The sequence below is a fragment of the Nicotiana tomentosiformis genome, chromosome 2, assembly GCF_000390325.3.
Source record: "Nicotiana tomentosiformis chromosome 2, ASM39032v3, whole genome shotgun sequence".
In the NCBI taxonomy this organism is placed as follows: Eukaryota; Viridiplantae; Streptophyta; class Magnoliopsida; order Solanales; family Solanaceae; genus Nicotiana; species Nicotiana tomentosiformis.
In genome coordinates this window covers 120,832,636-120,848,167 of record NC_090813.1, presented here as the reverse complement: position 1 = coordinate 120,848,167, position 15,532 = coordinate 120,832,636, and the positions used below count along the sequence as shown (strand labels likewise).

The 15,532-nt window shown below is 38.8% G+C and overlaps 1 protein-coding gene across 1 annotated transcript; it reads right to left on the bottom strand.

Moving 5' to 3' along the window:
* Window positions 1-12,489: 12,489 nt before the first annotated feature.
* On the bottom strand, window positions 12,490-15,446 carry LOC104098554 (cytochrome P450 89A2-like). Its single transcript, XM_009605321.4, has 2 exons — window positions 13,769-15,446; window positions 12,490-13,256 (listed from the first exon to the last, which is right to left on the bottom strand). The coding sequence occupies exon 1, from the start codon at window positions 15,325-15,327 to the stop codon at window positions 13,774-13,776; it is 1,554 nt and encodes a 517-aa protein (XP_009603616.2). The 5' UTR covers window positions 15,328-15,446; the 3' UTR covers window positions 12,490-13,256; window positions 13,769-13,773.
* Window positions 15,447-15,532: the final 86 nt, after the last annotated feature.

Genomic DNA, 15,532 nt, shown 5'->3' with positions numbered 1-15,532 from the left:
ATTTGGGGTTTTAAAATGTAAGAGTAAAAGTTAGAGTTTATAGTTCGTGTTTTAAAAATTAGGGTTCATAGCTCATGCATTAAAATGCATCGCCCTTTTTTATCATTTTATGGCTCGGCCTTTTACACGTAGTCCACAGCTACGAGTATGTACTTGTTGCCATATGAGCTGACGAAAGGCCCCATGAAATTGATTTCCCATACATCAAACACTTCTACCTCCTAAATTGGGTTCATAGGCATCTCATGTCGGCGAAAAATATTCCCGGTTCGTTGGCATTCGTTATAACCCTTCACCCATAAGTGTGCATCTTTGAACAATGTCTGCCAGTAGAAGCCCGACTCCAACACTTTCGCAGCTGTCCTTACTCCTCCAAAATGGCCACCATATGGTGACGCGTGACAATCCTGCAAAATAGAAGATTGGTCTATCTCGGGGATACATCTCTGGATCATGTTATCAACACAAATCCTGAACAGATAACACTCATCCCAATAATATATGCAACAGTCACGAAAGAATTTTTTCTTTTGAACAGAGGAAAGGTCATAGGGAACAATACCGCTTGCCAGGTAGTTTGCAATGTCTGCATACCATGGCGCTACCTCAAGACTCGTGGCTAGTAGTTGTTCATCCAGGAAAGTCTCCACAATCTCTTCTACCTCAACCTTCTTTTCGGCTCCTTCCAGCCTAGACAAGTGATCAACCACTTGGTTCTTCGTTCCCTTTCGTTCACGGATTTCCAAGTCAAATTCTTGCAGCAGTAGCACCCATCGAATCAGGCGCGGCTTTGACTCCTTCTTATCAATCAGGTACCTGAGAGCAGCATGGTCAATATAAACAATTACCTTTAAGCCTATCAGGTATGACCTGAATTTGTCAAATGCGAACACCACTGCTAATATCTCCTTCTCGGTCACTGTGTAATTTAGTTGGGCACCACTCAAAGTTCTACTTGCGTAATATATTGGATGCATGACTTTGTCTTTGTGCTTCCCGAGTACTGCTCCCACAGCATAGTCGCTTGCATCACACATCAGCTCAAATGGTTGCTCCAAGTCAGGTGCAACTATGATAGGTGTTGTTACCAGCCTCTTCTTCAATTCCTCAAAAGCTACCCTGCAGTCATTAGAAAACACAAAAGGGTGATCTTTTTCAAGCAATTTACATAAGAAGTTAGCAATTTTGGAAAAATCTTTTATAAACCATCTATATAACCCGGCATAGCCAAGGAAACTTCTTATTGCTTTGACGGAAGTGGGTGGTGGAAGCTTTTATATCACATCAACCTTTGCACGATCTACCTCAATGCCCTTACTCGACACTAGGTGCCCCAAGACTATACCTTCATGTACCATAAAATGGCACTTTTCCCAGTTGAGCACCAGATTAGTCTCCACACATATTTTCAGTACTCTTTTCAAATTCTTTAGGCAATCATCGAATGAGTCTTCCACCACCGAGAAATCATCCATAAAGACCTCCATGATGTCCTCTACCATATAAGTGAAGATGGCCATCATGCACCTTTGAAATGTGGCGGGTGTATTGCATAGGCCGAACGGCATCCTCCGGAAGGTGTAGACGCCATATGGACAGCTGAATGTTGTTTTCTCTCTATCTTTCGGAGCAATGGAGATTTGATTATACCCCGAGTATCCATCCATAAAGCAAAAGCGGGACTTCCCAGCCAATCTATCTAGCATTTGATCAATGAACGGCAAGGGAAAGTGGTTTTTTCAGGTGGCTTTATTCAATCTTCTGTAGTCCATACAAATTCTCCATCCCGTGACTGTTCTTGTTGATATCAACTCATTGTTCTTGTTTTGCACTACAGTCATCCCACCTTTCTTAGGCACACATTGGACTGGGCTAATCCAGTTGCTGTCGGAGATGGGGAAAATGATCCCCGCATCTAACCACTTTATCACCTCCCTTTTCACAACTTCCTTCATGTTGGATCTCAACCTTCTTTGATGTTCTATGGAAGGTTTGTGGCCATCTTCCAGTAGAATCTTATGCATACAGAAGGCTGGGCTGATACCCTTAATGTCTGCAATTGTCCAACTAATTGCAGTTTTGCACTCACTCAATACCTGCAAAAGCTGTTCTTTCTGCACATCTAATAAACCAGATGATATGATAACAGGTAAAGTTGAGTTAGGTCCCAAGAAAGCATGCCTGAGGTGAGGTGGTAGCGCTTTAGTTCCAACTTTGATGGCTCTTCTATTGATGGCTTAGCTGGAGGAATTTTTCTTTCTTCTAAGTGAAGAGGCTTAAATTCGAGCTCTCTTTTCCAAAACCCTTGGCCTTCAAGAGCCAGCACCCACTCCACCAAATCCTCTCCATTTGCTTCATTTAAGTTTATGAGACAGGCTGCTAGAGGGTCTTTAGCGTTTAAGGTCTCATCTTCCTCCTCCAAAATTACATCCACGACTTCTATTAAAGAGCAGTTAGCAAATTCACTTGGTCGCCGCATAGATTTCTGCACGTTGAATGTTATTTCTTCATCATTTAGTCTCATTTTGAGCTCTCCAGTTTCACAGTCAATTAAAGCTCTCCCAGTGGCCAAGAATGGTCTTCCCAAAATTATGGGAATCTCCTCGTCAACCCGGCAGTGTAGACTCTAGAATGACAAAATCTGATGGGAACACAAACTTCCCAATCTGTACTAATACATCATCAAGGATACCAGAGGGCCTCTTCACTGTCCGGTCGGCTAGTTGTAGTAACATGGACGTGGGTCTAGCTCTTCCAATGCCTAACCTTTTGTAGATATCCAAGGGCATCAAATTTATGTTTGCCTCCAAATCACACAATGCTTTAGCAAAGTAGTATAGTTGCCTATCGTGCATGGGATTGTTAAACTCCCTGGGTCTGACAACTTCTCAGCTATGGGTCTCGTCACGACTGCACTACAGGTATGTGTTAATGTAATAGTGGATAGGTCTTGGAAGTCAAATTTGCGAGACATTAAATCTTTCATCATTTTGGCATACCCAGGCATCTCCCGCAACACATCAATCAGTGGAATGTTCACCTGTATTTGTTTCAACATCTCCATGAAGTTCTTATATTGCTTGTCCTTATGATATTTGGCCAATCTCTGCAGGAACGGTGCTGGAGGTCACTTCTTTCCTGTGATTTGACTTTTTTCTTGCGCAGGCACTGCTTCTACTGTCGTTTCTTCTGTTATTTCAGTATCCTTCACAACCTCTTTTTCTTTGCTTATGCTCTTTTGTGCATGTTGTACCGTCACTTCTGTTAAACCTGTTGAATCATCTATCTCAATGGGTACTGGCATAAGTGCTTCAGTAGGTCAGCTTTCGTGAGTAATCTCTTGCTCCAGATCTAGGTCTCTACCATTTCGTAGACTCACTGCCATAAGCTGTTTCGGGCCCTGATCTTTTGGATTGACTTGTGTGTCCGCAGGTAACATCCCTTGGGGACGATTGTTTAGAGCCATAGAAATCTGTCCTAATTGAATCTCAATACCCTTTATCGCTGATTCATGTGAGTCCACTCTCTCTTGCATTTTTCCAGTGGACCCAATTAGTTGTTGCAGCATTCTGTTGTTGTTGTTGTCCAGCATTCCCTTAAGTTCAGCAAACCCATCATCTTGTCTCACAATCTATTGTTGTTGAGGTTATTGATAAGCTAGCTGCTGATTTTGCTGGTTGTAACCCTGTTGCCTTTGGTAAGGCACTACTTGACCCTGTGGTCGCATAGCTCCAGGATTGTTGTTGTTATTGTACTGTTGCTGTGCTGGTCTATATTGTTGATTCTGTTGTCCCCAATTCTGACCACCTTGCCTCTGTCCCCCATAGTTGGCTACATAGTTCATATCTTCCTGATAGTGCTGGTTGTCACCTTCCACACTCCGCGAGCTTACATAAGGTTGGTTAATGCATGGTCTACATAAGCCCCTATTAGTTACGTCAACTATGTGTACCTGTTGCTTATGGCCTGATTCATCGATATTTTTGGTGAGGATACTCACTTGCGTCATTAGAGTTGCCATATTTTCAGCTATGGAGTTGTTTGGGTCCAAAGCCACTCAGTGAACTACAGGAGTGATCGTAGAGTCTCTTGTCATCCATCCTGAGTTTTGAGCTATCTTATCAAGTAGGATCTTGCATTCTCTGAATGTTTTGCTCAAAAATGCTCCACCTGCTGAAGCATCAACATTGGCCTTTAAGCCGTCTGCCAGTCTCATATAGAACCTCTGCCCCAACATATGATCTGGAATGCCATGATGTGGACACTTAACCAGCATACCCTTGAACCTCTCCCATGTTTCTTGTAGTGATTTTGTCGGTCTCTACCTGAAGCTCAATATATCATCAATTTATTTGGCAGTTTTATTGGGTGGGTAGAACTTGTTCAAAAATTTCTTGATTAATTCCTCCCAAGTAGTGATGGAATTTATGAGGAGTGAATTAAGCCAAGTCTGAGCTTCTCCTGTCATCGAGAATGGAAACAACAACAACTTTATTGCTTCCGGTGTCATATTAGGCTGCCTTTGCGTGACACATATCGACAGGAAATTCTTCAGATGCTGCTACGGATCTTCAATGTATGACCCTGAGAACAGTCCTTTGTTCTACAACAAATGTAGCATGATGTTTGTGATTTAAAATGATTCCGCTTGTATCCGAGGGACTGCGATTGTAGTTTCCAGATTGTCGGCGGTGGGTTGTGCCCAATCATATAATGCTGCTTATGGTACAAGAGGCTCTACGCCTTGATTGTTCGAGTCATTCGCATTATTTCTGTTGTTTGGATTTTCTATTACGTCATCCATCTGTGGTTCGATTTGTTCTATTGAGTTCTGTTGCTGTTTGTTCTTCTTGTTTGCATGATTCAGTGCCTTGAGAATTTTCTCAGGATCTGATAATTCTTCAAACAATTCACCAGTTCTTGAGGAGTTTCTAGGCATTCACCTGTAATACCCAAGACTACAAACGTTAGAATTTTAATGTATTTAGTTTAAAATGAAGAAAATTGACTACACTAAGAATTCTAGCACTTCTTTTAGCTGCAATTAATAATACCGTTAAATCTCCGGCAATGACGCCAAAATTTGATCACGCCCAACTATGCCTTATAAAAAGGACTAAGCGGTCGTTGCAAATATATTCCGGCTAATAAGTTTGGAGTCAAATCCCACAGGGAATTAGCCTATCAAACACTGCTACTAGACTCGAATGAACTCAGTAATCAATCTTCAGAAATATTTAAGTAATAATTTGGATGTTTACTAACTAAATATTACGTAATGAAAATGCAACAATTAATAACTAACTACTAACGGGTTGTAGATAAAAATTAGAATGATTTAAGGTTATGATTTCCCCTATTGTCGGAATCTTTTCCGCTACGTTTTCTATAAATTTGTCTAAGTCTTCTCTATTGATCATGAGCACTCTGACTGTCGTAACTCTCTCTCTCGAGTAATTACCATAATTTACTAGACATATTCTCCCGAATTACGCTAGTTGGCATTAAGTACGGCTTACTCGGATCGCACTAAGGTTTCGTTATCCCTAATCCCACCTTTAAACCCTTCGTATTGATCCCTTATATACGTTAGGAGTGATGTTGTTCAACAACTACCTAAGTATGCACTCTCTCCCGAGTGATACATACTAAATAGGCACAGCCAATTGAGGGCCCTTCAATCAACCACAATAATATTATAGTTGAACAAATAGAGAAAATACTACGGTAAATCTATATTAACGTAATAAGAAAATCATCCTTCAATAGGTTCCATCAAAACCTTAGATTAGGAGTTTATCTACTCATACTCATAGTAACAATATCCAAAATATTTTGCATAATTAAATTATAAAGTAAGGATAAAGGGATGTAGAAATCGATGAGTCTAGCTCCCAACTGTTGTTCCACGAGCTATCCTTGCCTCCGGTTGCCAAGAGTACTCAAAAGTAGCATTTTTAGGTCTATTTATATGTGAAGGAAAAGACCTAAATGCATAGGCCAAGTCCTAGTCAAGCCAGGAGACGAAATAAGTCTTCAAATCTCGAAATATGCGCGCCTCAGACCTGGCTCGCGAGGCTTCACGCGAGCTGAAGCTCGCCCCAGACCTGGCATCGCCAGCTTCAACGCCTGGTGAATCTCGCGTTACCCCTCGCCTAGCCTACTCCAACGCGAGCTAAAAGGCTCGCCCAACCTGCTCTAATGCCCACTTTAGGCTTGGCTTTGCCAGCTTTTTCATTTGTAGGCTGCTCACTTCTTTCTTTCTTCTTTTCAACTGTTTTCGAGCACACTTTAGACTTTAAATATTTCTTTTGCTATACTTTCATCTCCAATTCACCTACACATAAAATAGACTCCATTATGTGCAATTAAAATATAGTTTATTATTAACGCGTATAAAATACAAGGCAAATAATGTACTAAAATACGAAATTATAGCCACACATTAAGTTCCCTATCAGATACCTTGGGTTACCTCTTTCATACAAGAAGTGGAGCAAGATCGAGTGTCACCAATTAATAGAGAAGATCATTACCAGGATTAAATCAACTTTCAGCAGACATCTCTCATATGCAGGGAGACTACCAGTCATAAATTCAGTATTATTCTCGTTGCACAATTTTTGGGGGTTTGTCTTTATATTACCTCAGAGTATCTTGACTGAGGTTAACATAAAATGTAGGAGCTTTCTTTGGGGATGTACAGATGATTATAGGAAAGTGGCTCTAGTAGCTTGGAACACTCTTTGTGTTTCAAAAAAGTGGAGAGGTTTAAATATCAGATGTTGCAAGAAGTGGAATATTGCATTAGTTGGGAAGCTAATTTGGTTACTTATTGTTAAGAAAGAAGGGTTCTGGGTTAAGTGGGTGCATGGTCTTTATATAAAGAATGGCACTGATTTCTGGAATCATGTCCCTCCAGCAGATTGTAGTTGGTACTGAAAAAGGTTGCACAAGCTGAAATCTAATATGCAGACCTGATATTTGAATGATAGATATCAATTGACCTCTAATGGAGTTTACTCTGATTCAAAAAGGTACATTCCTATGTGGGGTTGCTATGTGGGGGGTATTGAATAGGATGGAATATTCTGAATTGGTCAGGAGAGCATTGTCCTTACCTAGGCATAAGTTCATTTTGTGGCTGGCTATGCAGGAAAAATTGCTAACCAAAGATAGATTGTTGTTGATGAACATTCCTTGTGATGATGTGAGTTGCTGCTTGTGTGGTGGAGAGGGCCAAGAATCCCACCAACACCTATTTTTGGATTGCAGATGGACTTCAACACTTAGAGGTAAACTTCAAAATTGGATAGGTTGCCTATTTCCACAACTGAGGATATCAGGCACATTGGAATTTTTCAACGGGAAGCATTGGGGGAGGTTTAACAAAGAAATAGTGGCAGTTGTATACGGTGCAATGGTATATCATACATAAAAAGCTTGGAATTGGAAGATTTTTAAGGGAGTTGTTGTATATATGAGTTTTGTATACATACAGATACAATAGAAAATTAGAAGTAGAATAGATATGATGCAATCCTCCAAGAGAGCCCGTAGGTGTTCTCGACTAATTAACAAGTTATGTAACTAGTCTTTTCTTTGCTGTTGGAGGCCTTGACACTAACAATACCCTTCCTGGAAAGGTGGTTGTGAGGTTAAGGTGCTCTTTAGGTGTATTATTTTTTGCTTGTTATGGTAATCATTCACAGTTTATTACCAAAAAAATGGAAAATATATATTTATGGTGATGATAGTTTTGTCTTGAACAAAATTAATTTTCTGCTTCTGCTTCTTGGAAGAAGTTAGAATTTTTTGCTTCTTCCCAAAAGCAGAAAAACTGCTTCTGCTGTTAGCCAAAAGTTCTTTTTAGTATTGGCCAAACAACTTAAATTTCTAAAAAAATATTTTTTTGGGGGAAAAAAAATCCTAACTTCAGCTTTCAGGTCTGAAGAAGATGAAGAAGCGATAGCTGCTCCAATAAAAAGGTCATAGAATTTGCTTTATTTGACTAAACTTTAAACACATTATAAAAATTGACTATAGTTTAAATAGCGTGTCGAAGCGGTTACTTGTTGCTATTTCTACTCAAAGATGAGCATAAATTCAGGAACTTGGGCCGAAGCCTATACTCCTCTCGTGGGCTTTTGTAAAATTGCGTGAAGAATTAACTTAGGTAGTCCCCACTCAAGTGCTTAAACTTAAAATAGCGGGCACATGTATAATATATGTATTCTATATGTATAATTATATATAATCATTGTATAACTTATATATACCGGATAGAAAAAGTAAACAATAAATTTGACCGACTATTTGAGTAAAGATTCCAAATTGTTTACGCAGTATTACACATGCTTCCATTTTCTTTACTCAACTCACATACCCGCTCACCTAATCGCTTAAATGAAAAATATCCGGTAGATATATAATATATATATAATTTATATATATATATATATATATATATATATATATATATATATATATATATATATATAAAATTATATATAATCAATGTATAATATATATACCGGTTAGAAAAAATAAACAGTGAATCTGACTATTTATGTGAAAATCCCTTGTTTGAATTTTCTTTCAGGCTCTTTCTATAATGAGCCACATTGATCTTTGTACAGTGCAATCCATAAAAGAATTATTGCACATTAGTCATAAACTATACATCTAGCTCCTAATGAAATTGAGGGTTTTCTGCCCTGAGTTCTTAAATTGTTCTTTTTCAAAAAAGAAGGAGAAGTTCATAGTTAACAGAAGAATACATTATAAACAAGACTTCTTCTTGTTTATGTTTTAATTGAAGAATACATTAAAAGAAAGACATATTGAGAATCACCTGTTTTTATAAATTGTTAAGCTTGTAATTTTTTCTGCCTTTGGATGTGCAGTGAAACGATCATGTACTTAATTCTCTGAGCCTAATTTTAAAACAATTAGTCTCTTTGAACAGAGGAGAGCAAGAAATAATAATTGTTAATGCATAGACAGGTTAGAGAATTTGTCTCTAACAGAAGTCTCGTGTGGTAAAAAAGGAAGAGTGAAGAGGAAAATGGTAAACAAATTAAAGAGGAATATGTGCGATGTTCGACTCATCAATCCAGGCCAGGAGCCAGATGTAGAATATCTTATCTGAAGACCATTCACCAGAATATATTTTTAGAAAAGCTATCTTCTTCTTATTTAGTGCTCGTAGATGTGAGTAAAGCAAAATTATCTTCGTAACTTGCAGGGCAGATAAGGCAAAATAGCCTCGTAGATACTTGTACTTGTTCGTGTTTGTTATCTCGGTCCTTGTATTCAACAAAGTTTCATACACTTATAGTTGTTCAAAATCAATATTTTAAATCTCTCTGACCGTTGACTGGGTCTATGTGGCTGCTTGACAGCTGAACTGAACAAAACACATGTATTTCACACTTATATGGAGCGTGAGTATAATTATTTAAGCTAAAAAATAATTAAAATAATAGAAAAAGAAAAAGACAAAAAGTTAAATACAAAAAAAAATCAATGAGTACTTTCTCTTTGCGTTTTTCCCACCTCCCCTTCCCATTTTCTCTCTCCTCCTCCCTTCTTCCATTTATTACCATTTCCCCAATTTTAACCCAAAACCCAACTATAATACAACCGTTTTCATCACCTCTCATCCACCATAAATATTCATGTCGCCACATATGCAAAAAGATTCTCAAATTGGTAATAACTTCTGAAGAAAATTCTTTTCTAGATTCCCCCTCTCCCTTCCCCAAGCTTTTGAAGACAAGTTTTTGCAAGGAATAAACATAGAAAAAGTACAAAAAGATCTCGGACGAGCCATTGTCCGGTAGAGGAATCTTACAAAAACTTGTTGACGGGAAGATATTGGCGTTTCGGAGCGGGTGGGCGAACAAGTTTGACAGGAAGATATCGGCGATTCCAGGAAGAGTATGTGGAGAAACTTTGATTTGGAGGTGGTTTTGTCCCCGAAAATAATGGACGGGCTGGAGTTGAACACAGAGTTCTTGCAATATGTTTTTGGGTATTGATTTTTATATTTCTTACGTGAATTGGGACGATTAAATGGGGAGCTTTGTATTGGGTTTGGGGAGGGGGTATTTTGAAGGTGGTGGTAAATATGTGGTGAATTATAGAGAATAAAGATGGTGAGTGAGGAGGAAGGTGATGAAGGGGATGGTGGAATAGAAAAGGAAAAAATATAATTTTTAAATAATTTAAATAATAAAGAAAGTCTGATGTGGCATCCACATCAGCGCGTTTGAAGAACACATGCGGTTAGAGTGTTTAAAATATTGATTTTGAATAATTATAAGTATCTGGATGAAATTTTATTGAATACAAGGACCTGGATGACAAGCGCAAACAAGTACAAGTCTCTATGAGGCTATTCTGCCGGCAGATAAAGCCCTTGTATTAGGCCCCCAAATAGTAAGGACTTAATTTTTTAATATTTTAAAATTTTGATTGAGGTTGTATGATTGATAGAGTAAATAATGATAAATTTTCTCTTATTAAATTAAATAGTATATATACCTTCTCTTTGCTGATTTCACTATCTAATTTCAACTCAAATTCTCTTATTAGCTATTTTGTTTTTGTCATAGTTTATTGATTCATACATTAGAACGCAAGTTCCTTTGTGTCTCATCTTTTTTAACTAAGAAATTCTCAAAGGCAATGGCGCAAGATTCGAACTCGATGGATAATGAGCCCACACTTCTATTATTTTTCACTTAAATATTATCCTTTTATACACGGGAGAGTTCGAAAAAGTGATATGAGCCTAACCTATACATCACGCGTTGTGCTCTTACCACTAGATTAAAATCATTTGAGCTTTTTTTGTGTCTTATTATCCCAGAGATTTTATAAAAATTTGGGCCTTCTTTCGGCTTTAGGCCACAAAATGTTGAGCCGCCCCTTATAACTTGTCGTATCATTTTTATTCCCTGACGATTATGTCTTTTAAGTTACAAATTGTATCCTCTTTCTTTCTCGTTCCCATGTTTTTCCTTATTAACCTCTCTAAAAAATGGTAAAGTCATGACCTATCTACGTATACTTACATAACATTAGTGCAGCGACAGTGTAGGGCGTCGAATTGGCCACAAAACCTTGATATATTGTTTGAGATTTGAGAAATAAAAACATATGAGTATTATTGCAATACTTGTGATTTGACTCATTGCAACTATATGGGGGGCTTCTAGCACTTCTTGTTCTCAAGGGAACCACAGAAAAGAAAGAACTGTTCCTCTATCCGACCTTGTTCCCTCCATGTTATTGACGTAATGATGTCCAATCCGGTAGCATATTAAAAAGATTTGTTGAGCATGTTATTGACATCCAATACCATATTAGGAAAAATCAATCAAAATTAAAATATATACTGGCAAGTACGACTAGGAGGCAACGATTCAAGAGGCAAAAGGTAGATGAACATCTTCCTTTGCATTATATGAACACTGAACACACAGTAGGTTTGTTCTTGTAGTGGCCACAGGGTTATCAAAGGCAAAAGCACAAAAGAGCTTTGAGGTATGTTGGGACTTTATTTAATGAAGGAATGTGCAAATGGAGAAAAAATATAAATATGTATATGTATTCCAAAACTAATAATTATAAGCATAAATAATAAATATATGGACAAAGAAATTGAAAAAATATGATACCGCCTCTTCTCTCATAGGCAAAGGAAAAGTAGCCTTAGAACCTTGACGACGACTCTGAAGCTAAGCGAGACGAAGCGATCAACACGTTTTGTGCCTTACTTCAGGGCTTAAGAAAGCGTGCCTTTTACAACATTGAATGGCCATGAAAAGGATGGCATGGGAGGCAGTAATGTTTGCTCGGAAACCGGGGCGAATGCAGTCCTTAGGTACCGGGTTCATCCTAATCTAATATGTTGGATGTGGAGCATAAATATATATGTGAAAATTCACTAAAATTTCGAAAAATATTAAAATTGAGCCCATAATTTTAAATAGTGAATTCAGTGTTAAAAACCTTAGATCGAATACATATTTTGAACTTAGATGGAAAACGTGCTCCCAGTGCACGCTGGAAATTGTTGACAAAGACACTGTTCTTATCCGTTACATGCAACTAAAATGAAAAAGTAAATTTGATTCTTATGTGATTTTCTAGCTAAGCAAGCTCAGGGAATTAAACATCGGCTGCCCAGTTAAAATGATGCAGAAACTAGATTAGAATCACGCACAGCATTATAAACATCGCATATACCTAGACTCCATAAATTTATGCAAGATGCACTGAAATCCAAATAGTTTTCTTTCACAAAGATCAGGAGCCTATTACAGCCTAACATAACTTGGAAAAGCGAATCATGTATTTAATTATTTATGCTTCTAGATATTTATAGAACTTTTTGGTTTAGCTACTATTGGTAGTCTTAAAAGAAACATGTTAGAGCAGAAGAAAGATTCCAGGCGTATAATGAGCGAAGACAGGATATAGCTAACAGGAATAGTACCTCCCATTGCATGCTCATGCAAGCTGAGTACTCATTTCTACTATGGAGTACTATATAAAGATCTCTCCCATCGCTCTACTCAAAGCAGAACTCAATCAAACATCTATCAATCTGTAATTTAAGAACATTTACTGTACATTCTTGTGAAAGATAGAGGAGAAATGGAGTCAAGCCGCAAGGTCTGAGGGTTCATCAAAGGAAAGCCGGTGAAGTCTTTATCCTTCATCGGCGATGCAATATGGGTTCAACAGGGTTCCTAATTACCCCTCCAAGGGATTCGTCGTCAATCAGCTGGACCGTCCATCAACTATCATCATCTTAATCATCACCAACATCATCATGATCATCAGCCAAAGCACAAGCTGGTTCCTTATAATCCAGATAGTACTACTGCAACCTCCTTCTCATTAACTGTAGTAGACTTCACACTGAATCAGGAGCAAGTGACCATTACCGCACGTTTCATTTTATATTCCACCGGCAGAGAGTACTGATCAAAACTCTAACAGTAGTAGTAGTAGTACACCTATAGTTATGCCAAGCTGCTTGACAACGAAAGCGTTGATCTAAAGGCTGAGCCGAAGCAGTTTCCACATCCTCATCAAGAGGTGTTGCAGCAAGTTTAGCAGTAATCTGTATCCTTGATTAATGATCTCCATACGCCATCTATGCACGCAAGTAGCCATCTCTCCATTTTTTGTACTCCTAATAACCTCACAGGATGCTGCTTAACATCCTTCAATTACAACTTTTCAACAAAATAATATAGTTAGGTCATAATCTCTCTCTATCCACTTCTCTTTTATTTTTCTGTTTTGCCTAATAGCATTATCAGAAAAGTAAATGTGAGCAACTTCAGCTGACATGGAATTCATATATTCCTTCAAAGACCAAAACAACAATTTCTTTGGGAATGTAAACAATTTTCCATCCTGCCAGAGCACAGGCAAATAACCAAAAAGAGCATAAACAAATTTCTAGTTATACTGATCTCTTCATTGGAAGATCTATTTATGACAAGGAAAATGAACATCAGGACAAGCACCAAAAGCTTAACTAATACGACGGAGAGGAACAACTGCAATGAACCAAATGTACAACACATAAGATAGAAATATCCAGTTTCAATTATATTCACTACTAACTACTAAGCTAATATTGCAGCAAGGCATTAATAATCATTCTCCCTCTAACTTCCAGTACTATATGGGGGAAGTCCATCAACAGGGAACAACGCAAATAGAAAGAACTAGTAATTACCAAATTCAAATAGAGTTAACTCTGGGGCAGATACGAGCTCGAAGTGGATTCTTCATCACAACGGTGAATTCTAGCTTTTCTGAAAGATCAACATCATCTCCCTCCACAGCCTCCCATCGAAAATGCCAAACCAAATTAGCCACAAAGTACTCTAAATGAAGCATAGCCAAAGCATAGCCTGGGCATATTCTCCTACCAGCGCCAAATGGCATCATCTTGATCTCTCTACTTCCTGTTATATCGAAACCTTCTTTATCTGATCCCTCCATTAAGAACCTCTCTGGCTTGAATTCCAAGGGATCCTCCCACACCTTTGGGTCCAAACCCATGTCTGCAACCATGAAATTGATGGTGGCATTCTTGGGGACGACGTAGCCGTTGAGTTCTACTTCCTTAGTCACTGTATGCGGCAGCACAAAGTGACCAGGCGGGTGTCGCCTAAGACCCTCTAAGACCACTGCTTTCAAGTATGGCATTTTATGCAGATCTTCCTCCTTTACCACCTCTTCTGTCAACTTGCTCTGTTTCTCTCCCACTACACTAGCAATTTCTTGATATAGTTTTTCCTGAATGGAAGTTTTTTTGACCAAGTTGGCCATAACCCATTGTAAGGCGGTGGACGTCGTATCAGTTCCGGCGCTTAGGAATTCACTGCAGAGGCTAACCATTTCCCCATAATTGAGGTTCCTGTTTTCCTCTGGCAATTCCAAATTCAACAGCGTATCCACATAAGCCACCACTTCTTCCTCAGGCTTTTGTTCTTTGGCCCTACTACTTCGAGCTTCAATCAAAGGAATGAAGATTTTCTCTTGCTCTTGACGTAGTTCAATCAGTTCTTTCCAGCGATTCCTAAAGATTATTTTTCCAACTCTAGGGAAGAAATTGAGCATATTGAATCGTCGGAAACCCAGGAGCAACCTGCGCTGAACACCTTCAATTTGTTTGATTTGAGCCTCGTCGAGCTTATCCCCGAAACACATCAACACAAGTAGACAAAACATAGCATACTGAAAATGATCAATTAACCTAACAGAATAATCGGCTTGGGCGTGAAGGAGCTGTTGAAGGAGGATACCCAGCACCCACGACCGGGCCTTGGAGTAGGACTTGACGCGCGAAGGGTGGAGGATTTCAGACATCAGATTTCGCCGGAGAAGACGCCAAACGGGGCCGTAAGGGGCGGAGCTGATGTTACGCTGGTTACTGCTGACGACTGCACTGGTGGGGACAGCTCTTGGCCTGTCGGAAAAAACAGCGCCTTGTTGGACTAAAGCTTGGTAAGCTAAGGAGTGACTGGATACGAATATGGCGGTACGAGACCCAATATTGAGGGTGATGAGAGGACCATACTTAGCCTTGAGGTTACGGAGGATTGGTTCCAAGTCGGCGAAGGACCTTCTCGCCCATAATAAGCTGCCGATCAACGGAAAAGTGTAGGGTCCCGGCGGGAGTTTCTTGTTTTTGTGATTGGATTTGGAATTGGAGGAGATAAGATTAAAGAGGGATTTGAGGAAGAAAGAGATGAAGAGAGTGACGACGATGACAAACCAGGTTTCCATTATTTTTTAGTTAAATGACTACAGAAATGACAGTGCTTCTTTCTATATATATATATATATAGAAAAAATACTAGATGAAGATTGAAGAGAAAAGTTTTTATCCATTTTTGCGAGTATGTGTGTAAAGCAAGAAAGAAGACGGAAAGAATAATCTAATGCCAGATGTCGTGGCTGAAAATATGCAACGATAGTCACACGCGGTTTT